Raw genomic sequence first — 25047 nt, 5'->3', positions numbered from 1 at the left:
ATCCACCCAAAAACTATTTTCTGGGCGACCGGCATTCCCTCGTCGAAGGTCAGGAATCCGGATTGGATGATCTGTGGATAAATGTCTGCTCCCAGGACCATGAAGACGGTAGCAGGACGATGAAACTGGTCATCAGCCAGCATGATGTCCTGGAACTTGGACACCACTGTGTCGCTCAATGCCCGGACAGGTGTGCAGATCCGCACGCTGGGTTCGATCTTGAGCACGACCTCCAGCTTTGTTCCTGCGTCGACCCTGGAGCGAATCGTCGTCATACAGACCTTCTCGTCGCCAACACCGTTAACTTAAAGGCTGACGCCAACGAAGCGTCGATGCAGCTCATGGGGGTGCACGGATCGATGAGTGCTGCGGTCTCGAAGGTCTTCGTGCCGGTCTCCAACTTGACCAGCGCTGTCGGAAGGATGTTCACGCTGTGGCGTTGCAGCAGCCACGAGAGCGATGGGCCTGGCGTGGTCGATTCCGGGCGTTGTGGCGGTGAACTTCTACGCTGAGTTGGCGGATTTTTCCGGCGGAAACGCTGAGACGAGGCCGAAGCGGCTTGACGGGTTGGCACCGGTTGGCGACGAGACCGCGCTCGCGATCGCGACGATGAGCCTACCTGCTAGTGCATGTGGAGCAGCGTGTGGTGGGATCGGTCGGACTTCCTGCAACGATCACTGCTTCAGCAGTCTCCTTTGGAATGCTCTTAAGCGAGGCAATTGGCGCAGTATTTGTTGATGAAGACTGCTCGCAGAAGCTTTTCAGCGCTAAGCTTTAGGAATCTCGCGCACTTCCGAAGAGGATGGATACCACGGCAGACTCGGCAACGGTAGGATTGAATACCTCGGGTACGTCTGCCCTCCAAGGCACGAGCACTGCGTGCGTTTTGTTGACGAGGGGCCATGCTGCGGGTAGTTGAATGTCGAAAGGAGATCGAAAACGAAATGAAAGATAATGGATGATTAGTGCTAGTGAACTACAATTAAGGACGACTCCGTCGGCAAAAGCACCACTTTTGCTAGTGGACGTTTAACAACCACAGACGTTGCCGTCGGCTCCTGGAAAGACGACTCAATTCTGCCGAGCCGCCACTCATTAGAGGGTAAGTTGTCGTCCTTGATGACGACCATGTCATCGATTCAAAGATTTTTGGTCGGGGCCTGCCTTTTAGTGCGCTTATGGAGATCTTTGAGGTACTTTTCTTTCCATTGCACTCGTAACTGCTGATGGAGAGCCTTCAAATGCTGCAACCGATATAGAATGGACTTCCTTCCTCCCTTTACTTCGGGTTCCACCGTGGATATAAGGGGTCCCCCGACAAGGAAATGACCTGGCGTCAGGGCCAGCAAATCTGTCGGATCCTCAGACATAGGAGAGAGCGGCCTGGAGTTAAGGCACGCTTCTATTTTTGCCATGAGCGTGGAGAGCTCTTCGAACGTGTATTTTCGTGTGGCAGTGCAATTGTAAAATAGTGTCTTAAAACTTTTTACGCCTGCTTCCCAAAGGCCTCCCATATGGGGTGCCCCGGAGGAATAAATTGCCATTGCATCTCTTGATGACTATAGGCATCCGTCACCGACTCTTTTACGGCCTGAAGGAAATCGCGGGAAAGCAGGGTGGCAACGCCAACAAAGGTTTTGCTATTGTCTGACTGGACTTGACGTGGACACCCTCTTCTGGATACAAAACGAGCGAAAGCGGCAAGAAACTTTTCGGTCGTTAAGTCAGATGTAGGCTCTAAATGGATGGCCTTGGTGAAGAATCAAACAAAAACTAACACATACCCCTTTGTGATAAGACATGCTCTTTCCGTATAGTTCTTTATATCGAACGGACCGGCGTAATCCATGCCAGTATACGTGAATGGTCGGGAGAACGATGCTCTTTCTTTGGGCAGGACACCCATCAGTTGGCTTTGCAACCGCTTTTTGTGGATCACACATACTTTGTACGAATTTACTACTGCTTTCATCAGGTTCTTAATTCTCGGAATCCAGTATTTCGACCGGATGAGGCGCACCATTAACTGGTTACCACCATGGAGAGTTATGCGATGAGTGAAATTCGCAAGGAGGCGAGAAAGCAGGCAGTTATATGGAAGAATCACTGGATGCCGTTCGTTGTATTGAAGGCTTTCGGAAGCCGCCACACGGCCGCACGCCCTGATCAGTCCTTGCGGATCTAGAAACGGGTTCATGCTTAGGATGGCACTTGAACTTGGCACTGGACGCTTTTCACTTAGGCAGTGATATTTCACAGGGCATTCTCTGCGCTGAGTGTTCGAAATTAGGAACCGCTCGGCGGCGGCGATTTTAGAGGCCAGCAAATGCTCATCAGATTGAGATGTCTGCTTCGTGCACCGCTGAATGAAGCGATGAACATTGCGATGCATCGCAAAAGCCATGATGCTCGACCTTGAAATCTGGATGAAACGATAGCCAGCGTGGAATGCGTATCTGCTCTAAAACCGAATAACTTGGAATGTTTTCGTCCCACCCAAGCTCCTGCAGCCAAATCTCCTGCATGAAAATTTTAGATCGAACGATAAACGGCGCTAACCAGCCTGCAGGGTCGAACAATTTGGCAATTTGGGACAGGACTTGGCATTTTGTAAAGGACGTTTCAATATCCAACTCTGGCGGGACGAAGAAGAATTCGTCGTAGGTTGCCTTCCAGCGAATACCGAGGGTTTTGGCAGTGATTTCTGCATCGATCTCGAGAAAATCAGTATTTAATAGATGGTTGCTCTGAATGACCGCTAAAACATCCTTTTGGTTGGAGGTCCATTTCCTCAATGGAAATCCGGCGGAATTCAGAGCGTCTCGGAGCTCTTGCACCATGAGCTGAGCTTCTTCCGTGGAGAACATCAGAGTTATCTTCGGGAGCTTCTAGAACATCATCCACATACATGAAATTTCGAATGATATTGCTAGCTTTTGGATGGCTGAGTTCTACGTCAGCTGCTAGCTGCTGCAGTACTCGGATGGCCAGGAAAGGCGCAATTGACTACAAAGGTTACTGTTTTCAATTTGAAATCTCTGATTTCCCCTCTATTGTTACGGAAAAGTATTCGCTGGAATGGAGTGTGTTTCGGATCTACCCAGATCTGCCGATACACTTTTTCGATATCGGCGCTGAACACGTATCGGAAATAGCGCCACTTCAGAATTTGAAGTGGAGGAAATTCTGCTTTGTGCTGAGGCTGACACTGGCCCAGTTAATACCCAGCCGAAAATGGTCTCTTGCCCCAAGAGAGGCCACAGATGTTGGTTTTTGCTCCACTCAGAAGCACCGAAGGCAGAATGTCGGCTCCAATAAGGACATATATTTGTGCGCTCTCATAGAATTTTGGATCCGCCAGTGGAAAATCGGGAAGATCCCGAAGGAAATTTTGCGGAATTGGGTAGGAAGGCAGATTTCCGGCTAGTTGAGGGAGGACATAGGCCGTCGTCTCCAACTGCAACGCGGGCCTAGTCGGAGATCGGATGGTGAAACTGCAGAGCTTCTTGGACTGAGCGGCTACTGTTTGGTTTAAGCCTTAGACTTGGGCTTGAACCACCTGGAATGGCAATCTAATTAGATTGAACAGTCGCTCGGTTATGAATGTTGCCTCTGATCCGGAGTCGATCAGGGCGCGTGCCTTAAAGTTAGTTCCAAGATGGGAAATATTGCTCATTTGGAAGGAAATTGGCCTGATTAGCGGAAATTGGCCTTGCAGGATTTGAAGGGCTTGAATTGCTGGAAAAGGGGTTTTTTCGGTGCAACAACGTGTGATGCCGGCCACGGCAAGTAAAACAATTGTGCGTGCAGTTTAAGAATAACTGCTTCCGTTTAATGTAGGCTGACCGGTCGTCAACCGACATTTGGAGAAAACGCGGACATACACGGACAGGATGGTTTTCCTTGTTACACAAGTGGCAACTTTTCGATTTTGGAGCCACTTTCGTCTCATAGGAATTTAGTTTTCTAGAGGGCCCACTTGAGTTCATCGCTTTGGAGTGCGTCTGACTTGGTACGGACGGTCTCACATCATCGATGGCCTCAAGGGTTCGATGAAGTTCTGTGTTCAGCTCTGCCCATAAGGAGAGAGTTATCTTCGGGAGCTTGGATGAATACAGATATACCAGCAGGCAGTCCCAGTTCTCAGTGTTGATTCCTGACAGTTCTAAGGCAGTTAAGCAACCTTGAACAGTACTTTGCAGTACCTTCAAGGCCAACCCAGATTCCTGTGGTATCGACTGCACATTAAACAGTATTTTAAATTGACTGTTTACCAACAATCGTTTATTTTCGAAACGCTCTATTTGGTTTTCCCACGCAGAGCGGAAACCCTCGTTGGTGAGAGGCGAAATCGAAACGATCGCCACTTGTTTTGGCATTTAAATGGAATAACTTTTCAACCGGAGTCAGCCGTGGATTATTGATATAAATGGCTGTGAAAAGATCCCGGAAAGTCGGCCAGCGAAAATAGTCGCCTGCGAAAACTTCTGTATCGCATGGAGGCAACCGACAGCCAGAGGAAATGTAGGCCTGGGGCGCAGCGTTCGCGGCTGGGATGGACTGAGACGTGCCCTGCTCGATTTTATCAACGAGCTGGGTAACACACCTTTCATAGACTGAATAGCAATAACTGTATTTAGCCCTGAGAATAGGCATGTTGCCTGCTGCCGCTTCGCCTGCTGACACAAGGCACTCTGAGCAGAGGTCGAATTCTTTTTCAACCTTGTCCCATAGGGTTCGGACTTGGTCGCGACGGACGCTGAGCATCGTGACGGTTGGAGCTGCGGATTCCGGAGTGTTAATCTGAGCCTCAAATTTGCTTAAGCGGTCAGAAACCGAAATGAATTTGGCTAGCGCTAGATCGGAAGCAGCCATATTTTTAGCTGAGCGCTGTACTGTGGCTTTGGATGGAGTAGCAAAGTCGTCGGAAATCTGCGCAGGCGTTTTCACCGAAATGCTTGGGATTCTTGGACTCTTGGGCCCTTGTGGTGAAAAAATAGACCTGGGTTTGTCAGCGGACAATTTCTTCTTATCGTCCCCGATGGGCATAATCGAAGAAATGCGAAATGGAAGGGAAGCGGTTTTGGAGCCCGGTCACACTTTTGAAAATGTAGACAGATTCCTTAGACTGCACTTAATAAATTTAAGCTTGCCGCCGTGAACGGTATAAAGCAGCGGAAAAAGACCGTATAGGATGTAATGGGATGTAATGGATGTAATGACAATTCTTGATTATTTCTCCTCACTTAAACCCCTCGTGGCTATATCTTCAACTTCAATTTTTCATCTGTTTTTGTTCTATTCTCTCTTTTTTCTAATTCCTATCTGCCACTCGTTCGCTAGTACGAGTTGGCAGCCTAGCGCAACAGCTGTTATGTTAACATCATTCAAAAAGCGCGGAATTCAAATATACAAGATTATTCTAATTGGGTTTTGACCCAACATACCGGCCCCCTTGAAAGTATGCGATTGACTTTCAAGAGACAGGTAATAAGGCGAGTTTCCGTATAGGGCGGCGGATGATTCCCTTGGCAGTGCGTACGTCGGCTACACGCACGATGTTGTCCACTCCTGCGATCGTGCTGACTATGCGCCCAAGAAGCCACCGTTGTGGGGGAAGATTATCCTCGTGATCGATAACCATGTCGTTGACAGCCAAATTTGGTGAAGTCTTCGTCCAGGTTGTGCGAACTTGGAGCTCGTTGATGTACTCGTGGCTCCAGCGACTCCAGATGTGATGTTTGAGTGCGCTGACCCTTTTCCATCGATCCAACTTGTCCAGGTTGTCGTCGATTGGTGGAAGTTCCGGTAGTGCTCGGAGTGCGTCACCCACTAAGAAGTGGCCAGGCGTGAGAGCGGCCAGGTCGTTTGGGTCTGCTGAGAGCGGCGTTAACGGGCGAGAGTTCAGGATCGCCTCGACGTCAGCAGCTGCAGTGGCTAACTCCTCGAAGGTTAACCTGGTGTCTCGAAGAGTGCGATTGAGTAGTCCCTTGACACTTTTTACTGCAGCTTCCCATATGCCCCCGAAGTGTGGAGCCCTGGGTGGAATAAAGTGGAAGTTAATGAACTCTGAGCGACAGAAATAGTGGATTGTTTTTGTTGTTTCGTCTTTAAACAGAAACTGCTTCAACGATTCGAGCTTTAGTGATGCAATGAAGCTATCCGTCGTGAGATCCGATACCACTTCGACATGTATCGCCTTCGTGGCAAAGCAAACGAAGACGGCTAGGTAGGCCTTGGTAGGCGGCTTACCCCGGATGCGCAAATAGACGTTGATTGGTCCGCAAAAGTCTATTCCGCATCTTGAAAATGGTCTAGATGGTGTGATCCGCTCTTTAGGCAGTTGGCCCATTAGCTGCCTTTCGAGAGTTGGTCGATAGCGGCGACAATGTATACATGAGCGAACGACTTGTCGCGCCAAGTCCCTTGCATTCACTATCCAGAACTGTTTTCTAATTAAAGCGACGAGCGTCCGTGGCCCGGCGTGATAGTTCTGTAGATGAAGATGGCGAGCGAACTGTGACACAAATGGATCCTTAGCTGGGAGCAGCACAGGATGCTTTTGGGTTTCTGGGTAGTCTGCTAGCTCCAGGCGCCCTCCGACCTTTAGCATTTGGAAGCCATCTGTAACCTGGAGGAAGAGACTAGGATTTTTAAGGTTAGTGCGAATCGGATGGCCCTTCAGGACCGAGGACATCTCTTGAGCGAAGTGAATAGTTTGAATATTCCAGACGATGCAATGTAGCGCCCGCATCAGTTCTGCTGGCGTCGGCGAAGGTGATTGGAATGGCGTTAGTTTACGGCAGCGCTGAGTAAATCTGTACATCCAAGCGATAACTAGTAGGCAGCGATGATGCGAACTGATCTTGTAGATTCCTTCAAGCAGTTGATTACTAGTCGTGTGTACGGCAAAGGCTGATTTTCTCTTCTCCAGTTGGACAGTTTCCATATCAATGTCACTGTTGTCTCGACTGTCCTTTGGCCAATGTTGATGATCTTGGCCTAGGAACTCTGGTCCCTCGAACCATATCGATTGTTCCAACTCGGTGATAGTGCAGCCCCTGGACAAGATATCAGCCGGGTTGCAGTGAGTAGGAACATGTCTCCAGTGGCAATCTGACGTGAGTTCTTGAATTTCGGCAATTCGATTGCCGACAAAGGTTGATAAGGTGGCCGAGTGTTGGAGATTCCAATGTAGAACGAAGTCGGCTTTCTGTCAGCGAAGATTCTAATGATTTTTTTGTAGAGCTGTGCTAACAAATGTGCTCCACAGTTCCAATTTCGGCAGAGATAGCTTCTTGGTGGGAGCAACTCTGGACTTCGATGTGATTAGCTGTACCTTGGTCAGCCCATCTGATCCGATTGTGCGAGCGTAGATGCAGCATCCATACGCTCGAATGGAGGCGTCACAAAAGCCGTGTATTTGAAAGGTATGTATCGCTGATTGGAGGCAATATCGTGGTATTGCTACAGACTCCAACGACGAAAGCGATGCAAGCAGGGACATCCAAGCTGTATGAATGCCTTGGGGTACTGACTCGTTCCAATGTAGTTTTAGGAGCCACAGCTCCTGGAGGATAATTTTTGCCACTATGATGATGGGAGTAACTAATCCCAACGGATCAAACAGCGAAGAGGCTATGGACAAAATCGAGCGCTTGGTGACGTGGTCCGAATCGAATCTTGGCGAGAACGAGAACATGAATGTGTCCCGTACTTGGTCCCATTTTAGGCCAAGCGTGCTGGTTAGCATCTCGTCGTCCAACTGCAAATGTTTGACTGTAGCGTTATCGACAAACTTGCAGTGATTTGAATGCCATTTTGCGAGTTCTAATTGGCCATCCTGTAGAATCGCTGTAACTTCCCTTTTGATTTGATGTAGCTGCTCCAATTTAGCTCCAATCTCCAATTTGTCCATGAATTTGTCGGCTAGATATGACAAACTGCGTATGGCTAGATACAGTGCAGCCGCTGTGCCATAAGTTACAGTATTCAATTCGAAGGTGCTCAATGGTTGCGATGGCGACGTTCTCCAAAGAATGTATTGGAATCTGCGATCCTCGGCAAACATGTTGACTTGGCGGAACATCTTGACCACATCAGCAGTGATGGCATAGCGATGTATCCGAAAACGCAGTAGTGTATAAAGATCTCGCTGAATGGTCGGTCCGACCATCAGAATGTCGTTGAGCGATTTCTGGGACGTCGTCTTGCAAGATGCGTCAAAAACCACTCTGAGCTTTGTTGATGTGCTATTAGGCTTGAGCACGCAGTGGTGCGGAATATAATAATGCGGAGTGTTTAACTGTGGATGGCTCACGGGACTCATGTGTCCCTTTTGCATAGGCTGCGTTCGAGGGAGAGGAATCTCCTTTTGGCAATGTCGAATGAGGCTCCGAGAACGGTAGGTTCATCTTTAAATGGAAGTCGTACTTCCAATCGACCATCTGAATTACGTCGTACCGTTTTGGTGTAGAACTCCTCACAGTTTCGCTGCTCTGGCGTAAGTGTGATCTCAGGAGGCTCCACATGATCGATGCGCCATAGCCGTTCCATTTTTTGGTCAATTTCTGTTAATGCGATAGATGAGTACTGATGGAGTGTTCTGGGATGAGCTCGACATCGACCAGACACTATCCATCCAAGTAGTGTTTTTTGTAGTACGGGCAGATCCTTTCCTAATTTAACTTGGCCGATTGCCAATATATCGAAGAAGGTTTCCGTCCCCAAAAGCAGATCGATCCGACGAGACTTGTTGAAGCTCTCGTCAGCAAGAGATGAGTGCTGCGGAAGGTTCCACGCAGAAATGTCAATTTCCGATTCTGGATGATAGGCGATGTGGGATGTCACGCAAAAATCAAGGAGCAACTCGAATCCATTGTGCCTCCACTTGATATTAATGGTTGCATAGTGTTTAATTCGCGTTTGTGTCTCACCAATGCCACGAATCTCGAGGTTGAGCTTGCTCCGTGGCAGTCGAAGTCTTTGGGCAAACTCCTCGGATATGAAATTCACCTGAGAACATGAATCCAGAAGCGCTCTTCCTATTTTGTAGCTTCCAGATGCATCCTTGACCAGAATCAGTGCCGTGGCCAGAATGACACAGTCGGAACGAGACTCCGTGTGAGTATGCGCGACTGCGTCCGAAACTTGTACAGGCTCCGCTTGAGGGAGTGGCAAGGGAGCTGCGGCCGATCCTGGCGATGGCCGATGAAGCAGCGAGTGATGCGGTAGTGCACATGAGTGGCACCTCCGCGTCGACGGGCAGTTGGCTACAAGATGACCCCTGCCAAGGCAATTAATGCATAGCTTGTGGCGCTTTACTGCATTGAGGCGATTATCTAGGGCGAGATTGATTAGTTCTGGGCATCTAAAGGGACATATCTCCTCCCAGTACATTTTCGTGTAGGAGCTATGTCGCCTTTATTTCGGAGGAGATATGTCGTTTTGAAAGCGTCATATCTCCTCTCCTCTCCGAGAGGATATGTGACGCTTTCAAAACGACATATCTCCTCCGAACTCAAAACGACATATCTCCTCCGAGCTCAAAAAAATTTCGGGAGGAGATATGACGCTTTCAAAACGAAAGGTTGCATTCTGTTGTGGGTTTAAAAATAAGATTATTCTTAATAAATACTTGAAGTTGTATACAAATATTTTTTTCTGTGTAAACGTCAGTATGACTTGGCGCCACTGATCTTCTTTACTTTGCGACTACAGCCATTTGATTTCGGTTTGGCACAGTGTTCAGTCGCTTTTTAAGGAAAAAATAAGAAATGGATATTAAATTTGAATTTAAGGAGGGAAGGCGAGCCGGGTGCTCCACATTATTGTATACGCCAGATGACAATCAGATCTATGTTAAAAATAGACAATTAAAAGAAGGTGACATCGCGTACGTGTGTCGTATCAAAGACTGCAAAGCTCGGGTTTATCTAAGTGCGGATAAGACTCGCGTTTATTCGAAGACGGAGCAAGTGCAGCATTTTCATGGTCCGCAGGGCCAGGAAATGCAGAAAATTGAAGTGCTGTCTGAAGTTAAAAAAAAGTGTCAAAGTAGCTCCAATAATGACACCAAAAAAGTTTTTAATGATGTTTTAGCTGAGTAAGTAAATTCTTTGTGTTGTTCTAAGAACCGTTAGCGCTCTATGTATATGAGACTTTAGCGCTTCCGTAAATACATACATACTAGGGGTGGGCGCGGCGTACAGGCCTCGGTCTTTTTCTTGGGACTAGGTTTCGTGCACGGGCCACCTCTAATACATACATATGTATGTACATACACGCCAACTTTTGGATGTTATCCCAGCAGAAAAAAATTCCGTTTATGATATTAAAAACGAAAGTTTTGCGGACTTCAGGCGGACAAAACGTCCGATTTCAGATCCGCGAACGATACTTAAGTTAATCATCTGACAGGGGTTTTGTGGCAGCAAAAGCTATCATTTTCGGAACCCGAAAATTATTGAGTTTGCGGACCTTTTGCGGTATCAAAACCGGGCCGATTTCGATATCATTCGCGATACTTCTATAATATTATTTACGAAACGGATTTGTATCATTCGCGATACTTTTTTAATATTATTCACGGGACGTATTTGGTATCTTTTGAGATACTTTTATAATATTATAAAAGTGTTCGAATAAATTCGTTTCAGATAATAATAATAATTTCATTTCTTTTTTTTACATATATATAAAAAACAATGATTTATTTTACTTTAAATTGTTATTATTTATTTTTATTATAGTTACTAATAATAATAATAATAATATATAATTTATAATTTATATAAAAGTAAAATGATGGAGTAAAATGAATACATATTGAAGTAAATTAAAGTAATGAAATAAACTGAACTTCAAACATAATCATAAAATAAACTTCAAATTTAAACAATACGCGCGCACGCGCCAGAGCCAAGCAGATGTGGGCACACTGTTCCACCGAGGGAGTGGGCACACTAAGGCGGCGAAAATAACGACAAATAAGCGGGCACACTAGGCCATCCAGAGCCCTATATAAAGCGGGCCACCGCCACCAGTCTCCGCCGAGATCGGTAGCGCCCGTTTTCGGGTCAGGTTTCGATAATTAGGTGGAAACTCAGATTCTACGTCCGTTTTTAATATCTTTATTGGACATTTTTCGGATCCATCCGCATTATGTCCGCTCTTTGTTTGCTGGGTTATCATGTACAGCCTTAACGGTTCTTCGAACAAGAGGGTATTTTTGTGATATATATTTTTTTATGTTGAGTGTGTAAATACTCTTGAAAAGTACACAATACAAGTGCATTCATAATACAAATCCTTTTTTGTTCTCTAATTAGAAAAACGGAAGGACAAGCGGAGATCGAAGTCAATTACGACACTGTCAAACGCACTCTGCAAAGAAAGAGGCAACCCTTTCTACCCAAATCTCCAACTTCCGCAGTGGACGTACTTGAAGCATTTAAAGATGAAAACATCATGAGTCGTTTTGGGATGACCAAGGGAAGTTCTCCGAATGTTTTTTTTAAAAAACTTTACACGTCTGGATCATTTGCATATTGCATATTTTCGTCGGACAAGGTCATTACTTTGATGCAAGCAAATATTGAGGAGCAGAGTCGGCATTTTTTAATTGATGCTACATTCAAAGTATGCCCGTTTGGAGACATTAAGCATATGCAGAAGGTATGTGTTTTACTTCAGTTTAATTTAATGTCAAAATTAATTTGTTTTTATTATTATGTAGATCACCCCATTCTTATTTGTCTTAATGACGCGCAAAACGGAGCTCTGTTATCAGCATTTATTCACCTATGTAGATTCAAATATTTGTTGCTTAAAAGGGGCATCATTTATTTCCGACTACGAAACAGCGATGCGGAACGCCTTAAAAAACTTGCATCCTTTTTTTTTTTTTTTTTTTTTTTTTTGCTTTTTTTTATTATTTATTGAATCTTCCCTTTGTGTTAAGAGACTAACAATAAGTGTTCAAATCTTAATCTAACTTAATTAACTTTCACTTAGTGATAGTTTTTTCATTAATGCCCTAATAAGTTTATTGCTGGGCTGGGAGGTCGTTGCGGTGCAGCCGGCTTTGACTGCATACTCGGATTAGTTTTCTTGCGAGGGGATTTGTATGGGTGGTCAGCTTTTCGTTATACTTCGTTTTTTTCTCAGCTATTACTTCGATTACTAATTTGATTTTTAGGTCTCTGTGTATGTTTTCGTTCCGAAGGTACCACGGCGCTCCAGTGATAATTCTCAGAATTCTTGACTGTGCTCGCTGAATAATGTCTATGTTACTTCTGGATGCGTTGCCCCACAGCTCGGAGCCATAAGTCCAGATAGGTTTTAAGACGGAGTTGTATAGAAGAGCTTTGAACTCCAGACTAAGTGGAGAGCGAGCATTTATGAGCCAGTGGAGGTTCCTTGCTTTAAGTTTAAGATGTGTCGATTTGGCTTCTATATGTTTGCGCCAAGTGAGCCGCCTGTCCAGATGAACACCCAGATATGTTACCTCGTCGGCTTGTGGAATGCATATGTTATTCAAGACCAGTGGTGGGCATGTTTGTTTGTTTAAGGTAAAGGTAACCTGCTTGCATTTTTGAACATTTATTGAAATTCTCCAGTCGGCAAGCCATCGTTCTACAGATGTTAAGTGTCGGGATAGGAGTGCCGTGGCTTTTATTGGGCATTTGGAGCGACTGAGTATCGCGGTATCATCAGCGAACGTGGAGGTTGTATACAGGGTGTATAAGATTGGACCCAGTACACTGCCTTGCGGCACTCCAGCTTCGATTGCGCAATCGCGTGAAGTGCTTGTATCGCATCTTATTGCAAACACTCTGTTATATAGGTATGACTTCAGTAGCTTATGTGTGTTTTGGGGCAACAGCTTGATTATTTTAAACAAAAGTCCATCGAGCCACACTCTGTCAAATGCCTGCGCGACGTCTAGAAAAATGGCTGTGCAGTATTCTCGATGTTCAAAAGCAGTACGAATTTCTGACGTGATTCGATTGACCTGTTCGATGGTTCCATGTTTTTCTCTAAAGCCAAATTGATGTGTTGGAAGTGTGTTGTTTATTCTAAGATGAGGGCTAATCCGAAGGAGTAGCATTTTTTCAAACAGCTTTGAAAGACATGTTAGTAAGCTTATCGGTCTATATGATGATGGCTGCGTTTTATCTTTTCCTGGCTTTGGAATCATTACTATGGTCGACTTTTTCCATTTTTGAGGGAAGTATCCAAGCTTGGCGATTGCGTTGAACAACAGGCAGATGTGAAGAATAGCACACTTTGGGAGTTCAATGAGCATTCTTGGAGTTATTAGGTCGTAGCCAGGCGATTTTCTTGGGTTCAGTTGCTCTTTGATAACCTTTGCTAGTTCACATGGTCGGAATTCAAAGGGTTCTTGAGGATCTAGATTGGCTGCTATTAAAGGAGGGAGAATAAATGTGTTGGTAGAGGGATTTGGTCGGAATACATTTTGTAAATGGTCAGCGAAAGCACTGGCTCTTTCTTCATCACTTCGAAACCAGGTGCCAGAGGGACTTCGTAGTGGCATAATTGGCGCTATTGGAGTCTTTAGGTTTCTGTGAGCTCTCCAAAGAGGGTACTTAGTGCTGGTGGGAGAGAGTTGCTCGATATATGAACGTTGGCTGTTTTTTTCCTCTTGTTTGAGAGCATTGGTAAGCCTGCGTGTGGCTATCTTAAGCATGTGCTTTGTAATTGGTGATCTATTAGACTGCCAATCCCTTCGTAGGCGTCGTTTATCTAATACCAGCCGCTCGATTTCGCGATTAGTTTTGATGTAGTTTGGTTTTGCATACGTCACTGGCGGGGTTGAAGCCTTTGCAGCCGAAACTAAAATGTTTCCAAGAGTTTCCGTTGACTTGTCTATATCCTCCTTTGTAGATAATGCCGTCGTTAGTTCTATGTGTGAACAGACATACTTTTGATACCTTGGCCAGTTTGTTCTAAAATTTGTGAGTCTATACGGTGGGTCGACGATGTGGGGCGAGTTAGCATATTTAGAAAAACAGGTGAGTGATCTGATGATAAATCTGCTAGTGCTTCGGCGGTGACCATGTTGCGGGGACATGTTTAGTAATTGCAAAATCGATCAGGTCTGGGATTTTTCTTGGGTCTGCTGGCCAGTATGTAGGCTTACCCGGGGATACATAGTCTAGCTTGTTTTCTGGCTTCGTAAGCGCATTGTACAATTGCTTACCCTTTGGCGTCACAAGTCGAGATCCCCAATGGGTGTGCTTGGCGTTATAGTCACCCGCTGCGATGAACCTGTCACCTAGTGTGTTAAAGAATTCCATGAATTGATCCTCAGAGATTGGAAAGCGCGGTGGGCAGTAGACTGCGGCTAGAGTCGTTGAACCATTGTTGAGTTGTAAGGCTATGGACGTAGATTGTAAGTAGTTTTGTCAAAATTGTTTAAGTGGTGGTGTTTTATGCGATTTCTGATGAGTATTCCAGTGCCTCCATGAGCTTTACCATCTGGATGATTTGTACCATAGAACAAGTATCCTGGTATATGAAAATTGTTTTTATTTGTGAGGTGCGTTTCTGATAGTAGCATTACGTCGATGTTTTTTCGTAAATGAACTGTGTGAGCTCTTGTGTATGCCGTGAAACGCCATTTGCGTTCCACAGAGATATCCGTAGGGAAGCCATTATGGGGATTTTGAAGATACAAGAAGTTGAATCAGGATATTTTGGTTTTTCATGAGCTCTTGCAAAGTATTTTGCATGAACGTCATAAAGTCTTTCATGCTTTGCTGTAGGGATAGCATCATAGCTTCGATGCCACTTTGTTGTGTTTGTTGGATGTTTGTCGGTGTATGTTCGGAATGAACAGTTCTTGTCGGTGGGGCGGGCACTTCTAGTCCGGATTTTAGGGCGCTAGCGAAAGAAATTGTTGGAGTAGTGCTTGGGACAGTTAGGGGTGGTTGAAAAATCGGTTGCGGAGAGTAGAAATTGACTTTGTTGTATGTATGTGCTGTGGCAATACGTTTGTTTAGGCGGCTCTTCAATTCTTTGTACACCACACAGCCTCTGTAGTTTGCAGTATGTTTTTCCCCGCAGTTACTGCATTTCTTCACAGACTTATCGTCCTTGTTTTTGGGGCAGTTTGCGGTAGTATGAGGTTCGCTACAGACAACACATACGGTCTTAAGGGTGCAGTATGCCTTGGTGTGGCCGTATTCTTGGCAATTAGTACATTGAACTGGATTGATACGTTTGTGCGGCTCCTCCACGGTGATCCTCCGATGTAGCAAGTACTGTAAGTTGTATATTGGGTGCACTTCGTTTTTCTTTAGTGCCTGGAGCTCTGGTTCGAGTTCTATTTTGAATAGTGGCTGCGGAACTTTGTCTTTGTTTAAAATATTAATAGCTGTCTTTGCAGAAAAGTTTTTGGCCTTCAGAGCCTCAATTATCTCAGCTGGTGTCACTGTTGCTTCAATGCCCTTAAGTACTATCTGTAGCCCTTTGCAACTTTTTAATTGGTATGTGTAGTAGTTTTTACCAGCATCATTTAGGTATTTAGTCACTATACGGTGGTCTGCTTCTGTTTGGATCTGTAGTTTTATTTCATGAATATTTCCTTTTTTAAGTGGGATAATGTGGAATTTGCTGTCACCAATCAAAGCAACGAGTTTATTTACAAGTGCATTTGTACTTTGTTCTCGTATGAAAATTGGTGGAGGCCTGGTCTTTTTTGGTTCCCCTACCGTTTTTTCGTTGGGTTGTTCGGTCGCAGAATCAGCCAAGATAGCATATCGGTTTGAATTATTTACTGCAGAGTTTTCATTGCCGTTGCTGGTTCGATTGATTTTGGGTTGATTACCTGCCTTATTGTTTTGAGGGCTGAGCTTTCTCTTGATTTGGATGTAGCGATCCATGCCAGTCTGCACAGTCGAAATCGACTTCTGCTTTTGTTTTGATTCTTCTTTGCGTGCATTATTGTTGTTGCAAACGGTCAGTGCTGCTGAATTATTTACAGCTGGCACAGCGATAATTAGTTGGGCCGCTGACGAAGTTGTTGTTGTGGTAGCAGTGACAGTTGCCAGTGAGGTCACTGCACTCGTTATTGCAGTGTTACAGTTACCCGGGACGGTCGTTTGGCGCTGCGAGAGGAGCGGGGTAGGAGAGGCGGTCTCTTCGCTCCACGACTTGTGAGCCGAAGCAGGCAGAGAGGGAGAGCAAGAACGCGGTCTGTCGTTCTCTGAGGGCAAAAGTTTCGAGTTAGTTGAAGGTGAGGGTGCTCGATCACCGATTTGCGGTGAGACGAAAGAAAAGTATGCATTGTTGCGTTGTAAAGAGAGCCGGCGCTCGTCTTGTTCACATTGTCGCTGAGAACGTATGTCGTTTTGATTCATTGTTCTAAGTCCACATATAACAATTACCAGAACAATATGGAATAATTATTTATTTTAGTAAATAATTACTATAGTCAATAATTGTTAGTTGTGCAAACTGCACTTTACACTTTGTGTTTAACTTTCACTATACTGTTGTAGTTTTTAGAACTTGCTATTCGTAGCTTGAAAGAAACACGTCTGCACTCGCCGACGTTCGAATTACGAATGCGGAACGCCTTAAAAAACTTGCATCCTTCCATGAATTTTTATTCTTGCTGGTTCCATTTTACTCAAGCATGCAAGAGAAATGCAAGAAAAACATATGGTCTAGAAAAAATGCTTAAATGCAATAAACCGGCTTATCTTCTATTTATGAAATTCTTGTACTTGCCGCTATTACCGGATACCAAAATTGTCGAAGCATTTAATCTTCTCGAAATACAAGCAGCTGCTCTAAGCAAGGAGAACTTTTCGCCCTTTTTAAAATATTATAAAAAACAGTGGCTTATAAAGGTATTTTAAAATACAATAAAATTATTGCTGTATTAATTTTTCGATATATTTTCATCATTTATTATTTGTTTATTTTTTTGTAGGAAGGACCTAAAAATATTTCAGTTTTTAAACGTTCGACGCGGACCACAGGCTCTGTTGAAGCATACAATTTGAATTTGGGCAACAAAATACGAGCAAAAGGGCACTTTTTTAAATTTGTTGAATGCATCATAGACGCCGAATATGAAAAAAGTCGGGAGTTCGCTCTGCTTTTTCAAAACGGTGGTATAGGCAATCAGACGCAACCAAAGCAGCTTCGAGTAAGTAAATATAGAAATAAATTAAATATTAAACAAAAATATTATAACATTAATTTTGTATTATGCAGGACCGTGCTCAAAAAATTATGAACTGTATGGAGATGTTCGAGAAAGGCGAAATCGATATTCAGGTGTTCTTGGCACGGACTGTCGGTCTAAATGAAACATTTTCAAAACAAGATCTTTTTTCTGGAATGTGTTCCGACCTAAACTCTTCAACATCATCGTCATCAAGTTCATCAAATTTAAGCCAACTCTCGGATTCGTTATTTATACAACAAAATCCTTGTAATGTATGCTTAATGAATCCGAAATCTGTAATGCTTCGCCCCTGTAACCATGTCAACATATGTAGTACATGCTGGGACCAACTTTTCGATAACCACGAACAAAATGGAATTGAAACTAATCCCAAATGCCCGACCTGCCAACAGGAAGTCGAAGAGGCTATAAAAAATGTATATATATATAACTAAATAAATTTAAACAATGTAATAGCAATTCGTTTTATTCATCCGCAATCTATCTGAAATTTTTCTGCTGTGTCGTTTTTAAGATGATGTATCTCCAAAAACGACACATCTCCGCCGATAATAAGCTGGATGAGTTGTGTCGTTTTCAAAACGACATATCTGCTCCCGAAGTTTTTTGAGATCGGAGGAGAGATCGTTTTGAAAACGACATATCTCCGCTAAGAGGTATGTCGATTTAATTTCGGATGAGATATGTCGCGACGACATATGTCGTTACCCCATCTAAAGGTCTTGCGGTCTGTCTGTGAACAGATGTTACAAGTTTGTGTGGTGCAATTGAAGGACAGACTTGCCTGATTCGTCTGCGAGCGCGACCTATGGCCACCTGGTTGACTCATAGGGGCTTCAGCAGGAGGCTTCTTATCCGATTCCAAATATTGACAATGACGTTCAACGACTCCAACGCATTTGTCCCACGAAGGCAACGTAGTGTAGTCCAGCGACTCATTCCACTTCCTCTTAGTCTCCTGGTCCACTTTGCCCATAACTATGGAGATGAGCATGGCCTCGCAAATCTGTGGCTCGGTGCTCAACGAACGCAACGAGTTGTATAATGCGGATGCATTATCGATTAGGCTGCGCAACTGCTGACCATTTGACTTGGCGACAGTTGGCAATGCGAAGAGTGACGATATGTTATCCAAAAATACGAGAGTCGGGTTGTCATAGCGCTGCTTTAAGCGGTCCAGAGCCTTTGTGTAGTTGTCTGCGGTCACCTGGAAAGCTCGAACCGTTTCAAGGGCTGGTCCTCGAAGACAGTTTAACAACTGGTTGAACTTCTCGATCTTAGACATGGATGGCTGGTGGCCAATAACTTGGTTAAACGACAAGATAAAGTTTTGGTACTCGCAGTATTTGCCGTCAAATGTCGGCAATGATAAGCGCGGGAGCTTAACTGCAGATGTGTGCCCAAAATTAACCGTAGATTCATGAATGCCGGTGCTGTTAGCGTCTGGTCCAAGTTGCTCCTGAACGCAAACCTTGGCGTGGATAAACAGTTCCTCTATTTCGAAGCGAGTATTGCGCTGCGCCTCAGCTGGCTCCATCTGCTCTATGGCTTCCTGGGTAGATAAAGCAAGTTTAAAATACGATTCCAAAATCGACAAACGGCAAGATAATTCCAACGGAGATAAATTCAAACCAGGTTTCACTGATTTGCTCATACGTGTAATGTTTTTTCGGGCACTCGTTCGTTGAGCTTTAAGTTGCTCCAGCGAAGACATTTTTGCAGATGTTTGTTTACTTTATTTAATTTCGATCTGGCAATTCCTTGCTTGACAAGGTCTGTGAGAGCGAGCGAGACGACGAGATGTAGTGGAAAATTTTCGCTCGCCAAGCCTAGAGTGCAACCTAGAGTGTTGCGACAGAATGAGGTTATGTATGTGGGTGCTCCTGGGGGCAATATGTATAGATGGAGGACCGAGATGTCGACTCCAACTATGGCGATGACACTTGGAGGATGTCCAACGATGTCCAATGATGCGGCGGAAGACCCTTGAGTATAGCCGGCAGCTGCGCTGCATGTAGTTGTGCGCAAATGCAGTAGCGAAAATCCTATGCGGACGCTGGGTAGACCGGCAGCGAACGCGATGCGCGAATGTACGAGAGTTTGGCAGGGCAAAGGTCGTAAATGCGCGTGCGAGACTTAGAGCAAAGTAAAAATGGGGGCGAACGTAACCACAATCATCACCAAAATTAACTAAAACGTAGCACAAGTCCTGTCACGGTCGCCAAAATGTAAAAACAAGAGCTTTTTCTTGAGTATAAATGATAAGTCGGATGGTGCTAGTTTAATAGTTAAATTTTAATGACAATTCTTGATTATTTCTCCTCACTTAAACTCCTCGTGGCTATATCTTCAACTTCAATTTTTCATCTGTTTTTGTTCTATTCTCTCTTTTTTCTAATTTCTATCTGCCACTCGTTCGCTAGTACGAGTTGGCAGCATAGCGCAACAGCTGTTATGTTAACATCATTCAAAAAGCGCGGAATTCAAATATACAAGATTATAATTGGGTTTTGACCCAACATAAAGCATAAGCCAACACGAACATGTGCCATAGAACTTATTGAGATTTTAAATGCTCATAAGTTAAAAATTAAGCCCTTTTATAAATTAAATTGTTTTGATAAACCCGATATAAGTAAAGTAGCGGGCGGCTCCTATTTACATATCGGTTTAGCAAAACAATTAAATAAACTATCAGTGTTACCCCAATTGCCGGATATAAACATTGATATAAACATTGACGGACTTCCAATTTTTAAGAGTTCTAGAGCACAGTTATGGCCCATTCTTCTAAGAATAAATAATATCCATGGCCGCCCCATGGATTTAATTGCGAAGGGTTTTTATCTAATTTTGTGTCCGAAACTTCCGAAATTATTAAAAATGGTTTGATCTCTAATAAAAAAAATTGGTTTGGAAATTAGAGTCATAGTTCGTGATGATCCTGCTCGAGCATTTATTACTGGCACGCCTGGACATACGTCTAGCCATGGTTGCAGCAAATGTACCCAGGTAGGACGAAAAGTAGATTCTGTATTGATATTTAGCACTGAACGTGGTGAATTAATTACAGATGAAAACTTTAGGCAAAGGACATATCGTAACCACCATAAAGTAGAATATTTAACTGTTCAGTCCGCTTTAGAAAACTTGGGGTTCTAATGGTAACTCAAGTCCCTTTAGATTGCATGCACCTTATTGATTTGGGTGTCATGCGAACATTTTTAAAAAGAATAGTGGAAAATAAAATAGAGCTAGAATATAGGGTTTCCAAACCAAGGAAACAGCTAATATCCCAATGTTTGCTATCGATGAAGAGCTGCGTCCCGCAAGAGTTTGCTCGAAAACCAAGAACATTGGATGAATTGCCGCATTGGAAAGCCACAGAGCTTAAAGATAAAGATACAATTAATGATGACCACTGCTACACTGTGCTTACAGACTGCTTTCCTCTCACTTGCAACGAGAGTCGAACATAAATAATGCCCAGCAAATGTTGGATTTATTTGTGAACAATTTTCCAATTATTTATGGAGAAAGTAGTGTTTCATACAATGTTCACGGTTTACTTCATGTAAAAGAGACGATTAAGCAAATCGGAGATCCAGTTTCAGGCTCTTCTTACGATTTCGAGAACTATTTACAAACTCTTAAGAGATTTGTCCGAAAGCCGACACAAATATTACAACAAATTTATAGGAAGATTGTTGAGGATAGTGGGATTCGAGTGGACAATGATCCCGTAAATTTAGAAGGTAGTGTTTTGAAGTTGAAGGGATGTACGCTTAGGAATAAAAGGCCAGATAGTTATTGTTATGTACTAGAACACATCCCGATTGAAGTAGATTCTTTTGAACAGGACGCAGAAGGTATTTTTATTATAGGTAGGAGATTTTTAGATATTCGTAGCTTTTATAATGCGCCTGTATCGTCTTTGGCTCTAGGTATTTGCTTAGCAAGTGGGAATATGGCACTCGATTTAGAAAGATTTAAGGTTACTAATATGGTTAGAAAAGCGGTAGCGATGCCATATAAGAGCGAAATAGTGCTAGTTCCATATATACATTTTTCGTAGGGTTTACATTCTCCCTTTGTTAATTTTATTTTGGAGGTGTTTAGTCCGTAGGCGTATTTTTCAATATGAATCGGGCATACCTTAAACGACGGCATTTTAGGTATCTTTAGAAGATTCACCTGCCTCGGTTCGATGACCGAAAAATAAAAAAAGGGTTTTTAATTGAAGTATAACAAGAAAAACAGATAAAATACAATATCATTTTTTCTAGTTCTTTTAAGATGTCTGAAGAGCCGACAACTAGCCAAAGGCTCACCCAATTTGTTTTCTCCCTTGAGGGTAAGTGAACCATATAAAATGTTATTGCAGTCAATTTTATATCAGTACAATTTCTATTTAATAGAGGATGATCTGGTAATGGAAACCCGGCAACCCCCGACAATAAACGACCAAATGGCCGAGATCAGCCAAAGGGTTCGGTCATTGGTGTTGGAGGCCAACACGAAGCAGCTGGCGGAGAACACGAAGCAGCTGGCGGAGAACACGAAGCAGCTTGCGGAGACCACGAACAAGGTTGCGAGGATGACGGCCTTGTTGGAGATTTTCGTAAAGGGGAAGGCGAAGAATGTGGATGTGGATGTGGCGTTCCCAGTCACATCGGAGGAAGACCTGGTGGCTTTAGATCAGAACATAAGCTCAGGGTCCCAAGAACGCTACGTAAGTAAAGTATATATGGTCTACGTGATCGTAAAATTCATTCTGTGTTTTTATTTTTTTCTTTCAGATGGAAGCAATAACAAAAATTTTAAAAAGCAACAATTTGTCAAAGGCAATAAAGGGCGCATTGTCAGAAACGCTGTTGTGCGCCTACAACATACACGGCCTAAACGGGAAAAAGTCATTAAAAGCATTTCCCAAATTCTTTTCCGTTCTGATTGGTATGTATATTTGTTATTTTGCTATAATCTAATAATATTAAATACTTTTCGTTACAGATAGCATAAGCACATTAGAAGGCCAGCAGCCAGGAGAGAAGGCCTTAGCCCACGCACTGGCATGTGTTAAAAATAATGCAAACAAAAAAAGGAAAAAACTAGTCAAATAAAGGAAAAAAAACAAGTTTAATTTACAATTTAAATAAATTTTTTAATTTTTTGGGAGATTTTTCTGGATTTACAGGTATATTCCTTGGAATTCGTCCAGGAATTCCTCTGGAATCGTCCAGGAAATCCTCGGGAATTCGTCCAGGGATTCCTCGGGAATTCGTCCAGGAATTCCTCTGGAATTCGTCCAGGAATTCCTCGGGAATTTGTCCAGGAATTCCTCTGGAATCGTCCAGGAAATCCTCGGGAATTCGTCCAGGAATTCCTCGGGAATTCGTCCAGGAATTCCTCGGGAATTTGTCCAGGAACTCCTCTGGAATCGTCCAGGGAATCCTCGGGAATTCATCCAGGAAATCCTCGGGAATTTGTCTAGGAATTCCTTGGGAATTCGTCCAGGAATTCCCTTGGAATCGTCCAGGAATTCCTGGGGAAAATCCCTTGCATATTTTTCCATATTCCCGAGGAATAACTGAGGAATTCCCAAGGAATTGAAATTAGAAATTTTCACGAATGAGGGTGAAAGGAGAACGGTGGGTAATATGGCGGCGCCCGTGGGAATGAAGAAGTGCTTTTCTTTAATTGCATTTTTTCGGAGAAATCCGTTAGATTTGACAATAAATCTTACAGCAAATTGAACGAAATTGGATTTTCAAACCTTTTGCTGCAGACCGGCAATTAAAAGGAATGGAAATTTCGTACTTATCTTGTAATTTGTTCGCTGGTGAACAAACTTGAAAATCCAGGTGATCTGGCTCGAATGGATCAAAAATGTTGGGTGTGATGGGGGTTGCTGTCCTGGAATTTTCCAAATCGGCTGAAATAGAAAACACTCGAAAGGGCGAACACTTGAGTTTTCTAAGTTGCGCGGGCGCGACCGGGCGTATGTTTAATCGTTCGTAATAGTTTTTACACTGAAGCTTATTCTAATTAGCTAGGCTCTCCCAAGCGCAGCGGAGACTCCTTGGAGACTCTGTGGTGAAGAGCGAGAGAGCGTAAGAGGGAGCGGAGAGCGGGTGACAGTCCAAACCCCGTAACTTGGACACAGATTTACGTCGACGATATAATCATATTCGTTCAAACAAACAAGGAGTGCATAGTCAAGTTAAAGAAAGTCCTGGAGGATTTTCTTTCTTGGAAAAGAAGATCAGCTTTTTGAGTCACACAGGAAAAAGCACAGGCTGTTCAGAAGTTTGCCCGACCCAAGAACATTAAAAATGTCCAATTGTTCTTAGGATTGACAGTATTTTTTTCAAAAATTTGTATGAGGGTGTGCAGTAATATCCTGACCGCTAACAAACTTGTTAAAGAAAGACACCGAGTTTATATTTGAGGCCGAACAAATAAGCGCAATGAATCAGGAACCAGGAGCGCAAGGATATACTGTCGAATGAACCTGTCCTGCAGTTGTATAACAGGGAAGCACCAACCGAACTACATACTGATGCTTCTATGAATGGGTGTGGCGGCGTATTAATGCAGAGATTCGATGGCGAACTTCATCTAATTGCACACTGGAGAAAAAAAACTTCAGCAGCAGATTCAAAGCGCCACAGTTATATTCTAGAGGTTAAAGCTGCGTATTAATCTGTCAAGAAGTTCCGCCGTTACCTTCTGGGAGTCAAGATTAAGCTGGTCACCGATTGCGCAGCGTTTTCTTAGACAGCTAAGAAGAAGGTTGTACCCAGAGAAGTAGCTGAATGGATTCTGTATCTTGAAGATTTCACATTGCAAGTTGATCACCGTGCAGGAGATAAAATGAAACACGTCGACAGTGTGAGTCGCTATTCGCTGGATGTTTTCGTAGTAGCGATAGTAGTAATGATAGCTAAATTGTCCGCTGAAGACCCATCCAAGTGGTTCAAGTTTGTAGCGCAAGTTCCACAGCTCTACAAAGAAGACTCCGTTTCTATTACTATTTAGAGTACAAATGCACAACAAAGTTAGCGATAGTGTGCTGTCGATCTTGGAGGAAGAAATAGCCACTGGTTTCGATCAAGGAAGAAACCAGATGAGAATGGAGGCACGAAGACAAATTCAAGAAGCCCAAAAAACTTACAAGAGGAACTACGACAAGAACTAAATCATGGAAAGGCTCTACAAAGAAGGTAATCTGGTTGCTATTAAGCGAACACAATTTGTGGCTGGGTAAAAGTTGGCCAGTTCGTTTATCGGTCCATACACAGTAACCAAGGTGAAGCGAAATTGGGGTTACGATGTAAAGAAGGCGGCATTCGGCGAAGGACCAGCTCTCACTTCTACCAGCGTTGATAACATGAAACTTTGGAAATATGTAGTGGAAAACAAAGATGCTGCCTCCTCTGGTTCAGACTCAGAAAATCAGGATGGCCGAATGTAAAGTAGTGTTGTGTATCGATAGTTATCAACGTGCCTGCTAGGCGATAGTAGACGAGTAACATCAAGAGAACAGAGGAAGAAAAATAAAAAGCGTCAAGAAAAAGCTAGCGAGTGCAAGGCGTACGAAGATCAGCAAATTGGGATTGTAAAAAAAACAAGAGAGAACGCTATAGTCGAGTTCCCCGACTATCTGATACCCGTTACTCAGCTAGTGGAAGTGCAAAGGAGAGTCTTAAACATTGACAGTTTTTGGACGGTTTGTAGGCGTGAGAGTGGGCGTGGCAAAAAGTGTTTTAGCAAACCGATAAAAGTTTACAAGACTAATACAAAAATAAAAAAATATTAAAACA

At 43.7% G+C, this 25047-nt stretch overlaps 4 protein-coding genes, 1 long non-coding RNA gene and 1 pseudogene across 5 annotated transcripts; 2 read left to right on the top strand and 4 right to left on the bottom strand.

The window, feature by feature from the left end:
* Positions 1 to 1389: 1389 nt before the first annotated feature.
* Positions 1390 to 5049, bottom strand: LOC122756625 (annotated as a pseudogene).
* Positions 5050 to 5476: 427 nt separating this feature from the next.
* LOC122756629 lies at positions 5477 to 8329 on the bottom strand. The gene is made up of 2 exons (XM_044006842.1): positions 7340 to 8329; positions 5477 to 7213 (listed from the first exon to the last, which is right to left on the bottom strand). The coding sequence occupies exons 1-2, from the start codon at positions 8327 to 8329 to the stop codon at positions 5477 to 5479; spliced, it is 2727 nt and encodes a 908-aa protein (XP_043862777.1).
* On the bottom strand, positions 8326 to 9399 carry LOC122756628. The gene has a single exon (XM_044006841.1). The coding sequence runs from the start codon at positions 9397 to 9399 to the stop codon at positions 8326 to 8328; it is 1074 nt and encodes a 357-aa protein (XP_043862776.1).
* A 7213-nt stretch (positions 9400 to 16612) lies between these two features.
* On the top strand, positions 16613 to 17387 carry LOC120457828. The gene is made up of 3 exons (XR_005617090.1): positions 16613 to 16880; positions 16964 to 17182; positions 17251 to 17387. It is a non-coding gene; the product is annotated as an uncharacterized LOC120457828 (long non-coding RNA).
* A 486-nt stretch (positions 17388 to 17873) lies between these two features.
* On the bottom strand, positions 17874 to 18761 carry LOC122756627. Its single transcript, XM_044006840.1, has one exon. The coding sequence runs from the start codon at positions 18759 to 18761 to the stop codon at positions 17874 to 17876; it is 888 nt and encodes a 295-aa protein (XP_043862775.1).
* Positions 18762 to 21520: 2759 nt separating this feature from the next.
* LOC120457830 lies at positions 21521 to 22332 on the top strand (the record flags this gene model as incomplete). The annotated part of the gene is made up of 4 exons (XM_039645327.1): positions 21521 to 21578; positions 21643 to 21956; positions 22024 to 22177; positions 22235 to 22332. Coding segments are annotated over exons 1-4 (624 nt in total), but the record flags the coding sequence as incomplete, so codon positions are not given.
* Between the last annotated feature and the right edge of the window lie 2715 nt (positions 22333 to 25047).

Source organism: Drosophila santomea, unplaced genomic scaffold, assembly GCF_016746245.2.
Source record: "Drosophila santomea strain STO CAGO 1482 unplaced genomic scaffold, Prin_Dsan_1.1 Segkk7_quiver_pilon_scaf, whole genome shotgun sequence".
Taxonomy (NCBI): domain Eukaryota; kingdom Metazoa; phylum Arthropoda; class Insecta; order Diptera; family Drosophilidae; genus Drosophila; species Drosophila santomea.
Note: the sequence above shows the minus strand (reverse complement) of the source record. Positions and strands in the feature narration are given on the sequence as shown.